We start from the raw sequence: 5,000 nt of genomic DNA, 5'->3' as shown, positions 1-5,000 counted from the left end.
GTGTGTGTGTTTGTGTGGCTGTGTGTGTGTGTGTGTGTGTGTGTACATAATGTATGCATACACATATATACACATTCACATACAAGAATCGTGTTATATAAACACAACTAAACTTTTATTTCCATTTATTCGTTCGCAAGATAACATGATGTAGATACCTAAATTTTCCAGGAATACCCATATTTTGTTAATGAATAGGAAGAGTTTTTTTTCACTGCATTCAACACACAAATGAAGACTTTATATCACAGTACGTATTTATTCTTCATATAACACAATTCAACCATTAGTAAGAAAACAATGTACTCTATACACCCATCTTTCCACATAACTAATTCCTATATTCTTTCCATAATGTAAACAATATACAGATACCATTTTTTGTTTACAATTTCCGCTCTACAAGCCTTCTTCTTCTTTGGTTAGTAATAACAAAAACAACACTGCATTGTCCTCGATTCTTCTGCAATCCTAAATAATTCTACACAACCAATTCTGCATGTCGTGTCCCCTTCCAGTTCTTCAATATTTACTCTTCATCGCTTTGTCCTTATCGAACCTCTTCGCGGCGAAAGCACTGACGTCATGCTTGGGCGCTTCCCCCCGGATCATGCGGCTGAACACTTCGCCGATCACGGGCGCGATCTTGAAGCCAGTGCCTGGGCGAGGGAGTAATGCGTAGAGTAACGGGCATTGTAGGGGACAGAACGGTGCGGGTTGAGTGCTAAGGTAAGACTGCTACGACAATAACGCTATTAATGGCAACGAAAGCGGCAATAATAATATCAACAACCATAACGCTGATAGCAATAGCAGCACTAGGAACAGGAATAACAACGATGATGATAACAACAACATAACGATCAGAAGAGGCGCAAGTACCTGAGAATCCTACGGCGTAAAGGATGTTGCGATGGCGAGGATGGCGGTCGAGGATGAACTCCTCGTCGGGCGTGAGCTGAGGCGAGAGGAGGGGGGGATTAGGAGGCCGATGGGGCGATTGGGCGATTGGGCGATTGGCGTTTGCGAAAGGAGAGAAGGAAGAGTCGCGGTTGTCTAATCGAGTCGTGGAGTTATTTCTGTGCCAGAGATTTGCGTTCGTTTTAGTCTTTAAGAATGGCTATGTGGGCATTTACTTTTCTCTTTTGACTGTCTGTCTTAGCTTACTTGCCTCTCTCTCTCTCTAAACTCTTTATCTAAAATGTATGATATATTTCTGTCTATTGCCATCTTTCTCTACATCTGTCTATCCCCCTTCCTCTCTCCCGCCTTTTTCATGTCTTTCTCTTTCCCTCACTCCTCACTCCCCCTCACTTCTTCTCATTCCCTCCCTATCCTTTTCTCTCTCCTTCTCCCCTTCCCTTTAGTTTTCCACCTCTCTCCGCCTTCTCTCTCTCCCTCTCTTTGTCCCTTTAGTTCTCCACCTCTCTCGCTCCTTCTCCCTTTTCCTTTTGCTCTTCACCTATCTCCTTTCTTCTCCCTCTCCCTCTAGTTCTGCACCTCTATCCTTCCTTCTCTCTCTCCCTCTCTCTATTCCTTAGCTCCCCACCTCTCTTCTTCCTTCTCCCTCTTCCCCCTTCTTTTCCATTAATTCCCCACCCCTCTCCCTCTCCCTCTCTCTTTCCTTTAGCTCTCCACCTCTCTCCCTCCTTCTCCCACTCACTTTCCCTGTAGGCTGTGACCTCTCTATCCTCCCCCCCTTTCTTTCTCTCTTTCCCTATAACTTTCCACATCTTTATCTTCTTCCTTTCCTTCTCTCTTTCCCCTTAGCTCCCCAGCTCTCTCCCCTTGAATTACCGTGTAATAGCACAGCTGCTCGAAGGCATATTGCTCCCCCAAGTCCGGGAAGTAATTCTTGAAGTAAGAAAGTGACTTCTGCCTCAACTCTGATATGTCAACTTCTTGGCTCTGATTCGGATCCATTTCCACGCCTTCATGGAGGCCCACCTGTGGAAAGGGATGGGAAAGATGAGGGGAAAGAGGCAGATGACTGGGAATGGGGAAAAGGAAGATGAAAATACCGAAAGAGAGGAGTGAAAAGGATATTTTAGCTCCCTCGTCTGTCTATATGAACTAAATCAAGTGACAGGTGGGCTTAGGTTTCTATACATCCAGAGGCAATGAAGAAATATAAAGAAATATATATTTTCTTATATAGAGAGAAGTTCTAAGACACTTGACAAGTTGGCTTTAATAGTAATTTGATAATTCATAAGTTGTTCATGATAATTATCTTAAAAACAACGATGTCTTTGGACTTTGTATTCAGCCATTCACCAAATGTATCTTCGCTTCTATTAAGATTATATAAATAGATAAATAAAGTGAAAATAAACGAAAACTAAGCATATACATGTTCTCACCTTGATATGCCCCGGATGCTCCATGGCAGGAAGAGCATAGTAGTGGTTGTTTTCGACCGAGCAGTCCACGAAACTCGAGAAAGGGAACTGCTCGTTGCGGCAGTACAGCGAGGTCGTCCGCACTGATCTGCGGACGTGAGGGGGCTTGTAAGAGTAATTCGTGAATTGAAAAGCGGTGCAGTTTAGAACAAAAGGGGGAAACAGAGTGCAAGAAAGAGACAAAGTAAAGGAAAGATATACAGATTGATAAAGTGATGTATGTATGTATATTAGCATGTATAGCTCTGTCTTTCATAAAGCGTCGACGATTGCAAATCATTGGAAGAAAAGCGAGGCGGAGCGGAACCTGAGAGGCAAGTACACGCCGAGGTGCTGGAGGACGTGGCTCGCCCAGGGCCCCGGGCACAGCACCAGCCAGCGGGCCCTGACGACGCCCTGGGGCCCGGAGATCTTGGTCCAGGGCTCCCCGGGCTCCACGCCCACCACAGGCCACCCGTCGAGCACGCAGCCGCCCTCGTCGCGGAACAGCTTCTGCGGCGGAGAGGGGAGGGGCCGAGCTCAGGGCGCGGTTGACCATGCAGTCTCTCTCTCTCTCTCTCTCTCTCTCTCTCTCTCTCTCTCTCTCTCTCTCTCTCTCTCTCTCTCTCTCTTTCTCTCTCTCTCGCTGATATGTATCCTCCACAATTTCAGGACAATATATTCCACTAAAGATTAAATCAAGGAATCTGTAACGATTACTCAAACAAGAAAACCCCCTCGACCAGTACTTTTGACCGCCTCTCACCTGGACCGCTAAGAGGCACCTGTCCGCCCTCAGAACCCCGGCCGTCGGGTCCTCGAAGGCGTAGTAGTCGTCGGTGAACTTCGATCTGAAAAGGGGCCGTGTTGACTCTCTTCGAAACACGTATATCAGTATCTATATCAATATCTCAGTAAATATTATGAATTTTTAATTAATGATTCTTGGTATGGTTAATTCTAGCTTCGTGGTTTGTACCGTAAAGCGTTTAAAAGTCCTCAAAAAATCTTGATATGGAAAGAAGCAAATCATATATTATCTGAAGCAACATCAAGGCTTGATCTTAGGAATATTCTAGAAATGTCCATCAGACTTAAGCATGATTTTCAGGTTTACTGCAAGGAAGTCTATCAGAGGTCACCCTGTCCTTATCCACTCCGATTTTACGCCGCGGAGGACCAAACGGAATTCCCGAGCACTGAGGTCCTGAGAATCTCAGGAAATTCCCTTTCACCCGGTTGGATCCCACCACAGCCCCACTCACTTGTACTTGGCGTTGGTCTGTTGGATGGAGAGCCAGGCGGGCGCGTTCCCCGTCGCCTCCACGGACGCCGCCATCTTAGACAGCATTTGGAAGTCCTTCCCCACCACCAGCATGGGGGCGGGCCTGGGGGAGAAGGGGGGGAGCTCTTAAGGCAAGGGGAGGCAGATGGGGAGTCCATGAAGGGGTTGTGCTTGTGCAATGAAAGGGAGTGTGTAAGCGGTGTATGATACGCAGAGTAAATATATAAGCTATTAGAACATGGGTTTATGGAAATAGATCTGCCAAGGAGAGAAGGAAGAGGAAAAAGCAGAAAAAGGTCCCTTTAACGACAAAATCCTTACGAATCGGAGCCTCGCTTACCTTATCAGCTCCTCGTGGGCCTTCTCGGAGATCTCCTGCCACAGCTTGAAGGAATCGTCCATGATGGGCGTCAGTTCAGGAATCCCGAAGTTGGCCCTGCGCGTGATTCTGCTGAGGCCGCCACTGCTGCCCCTGAGGTTGGGCAGCGCGAACTGGGGGAGGCAAGGGAGGGGGTTGGGAGGAGGAGATAGTGCTTGGCAGAACGAAATTCACACACAAACATACACACATACACATGAACACTGACAGAGAGAAAGAGGGTCAGCAGACAGACAGACACAGAGAGAGAGAGAGCGAGAGGGATAGAGAAGAGAGAGAGAGAGAGAGAGAGAGAGAGAGATTCATAATTCACACCCAAAAGTTTATCATTTATTTTTACTTTCCTTTCACTTTTCAAATTCAAGCCTCATGTAATTTCATGACAGAATTAGAACATAACATATGACTGCTAAGCATTACCATTGCAAGGAGGAATCGAACATTTATAAGGATTTAAACACCCAAAGAGTATCTATTTTCCAGTGCCAATATCTGAATTAACCGTTGTATAATATAAATTGCAGTGCTGTTATTATTATTGTTATATTGTTATCAATCATTACATTGACACGGATGTTGTAATCATAAGCAATGGTGATGATTCCTTACAGCTATTTATTACAAGGCCCCTCCTTGTCTAGATCAAATAACACGTTTGAAGATTTCTTAAAGGAATCAAAGCACGATTTAATTTGCCAAATGATATATGTATTCCGACTTCCGATGATTGCCATTTCTCTGTAATTCTCTTATGCGACTGCCCCGATAACTAGCTCACTGGTAAATCGTATTTGATAACTCATACAGGTCCTCAGATAGGTCCTACTCAATGACTCTTTCGGGGCTGAGCACTTGGGAACTATCTATGTATATTTAAAAATCACAGGACAAAATTACAGTGGACTGTCCGCATATGCACCCGGGAGCATAGGGTCAGGTGGAGAAGTTTTGAGAA

General features: G+C 45.4%; 1 protein-coding gene across 2 annotated transcripts in view; it reads right to left on the bottom strand.

The window, feature by feature from the left end:
- Positions 1–108: 108 nt before the first annotated feature.
- The window catches only part of LOC125036138 (peroxisomal sarcosine oxidase-like), a 5,763-nt gene continuing 871 nt past the window's right edge, over positions 109–5,000 (bottom strand). For both annotated transcript variants that reach the window (XM_047628557.1, XM_047628558.1), the window contains exons 3-10: positions 4,007–4,158; positions 3,647–3,769; positions 3,148–3,232; positions 2,710–2,894; positions 2,364–2,490; positions 1,798–1,947; positions 883–958; positions 109–659 (exon numbers count right to left, since the gene is read on the bottom strand). In XM_047628557.1, the coding sequence (XP_047484513.1) occupies positions 523–659; positions 883–958; positions 1,798–1,947; positions 2,364–2,490; positions 2,710–2,894; positions 3,148–3,232; positions 3,647–3,769; positions 4,007–4,158 (1,035 nt within the window). In that variant the 3' untranslated portion in view covers positions 109–522. The remainder of the gene's footprint in view (positions 660–882; positions 959–1,797; positions 1,948–2,363; positions 2,491–2,709; positions 2,895–3,147; positions 3,233–3,646; positions 3,770–4,006; positions 4,159–5,000) is intronic.

This window comes from Penaeus chinensis, chromosome 20, assembly GCF_019202785.1.
Source record: "Penaeus chinensis breed Huanghai No. 1 chromosome 20, ASM1920278v2, whole genome shotgun sequence".
Lineage (NCBI taxonomy): Eukaryota > Metazoa > Arthropoda > Malacostraca > Decapoda > Penaeidae > Penaeus > Penaeus chinensis.
The sequence above is the reverse complement of the archived record's forward strand: the minus strand, read 5'-3'. Positions and strand labels throughout refer to the sequence as shown.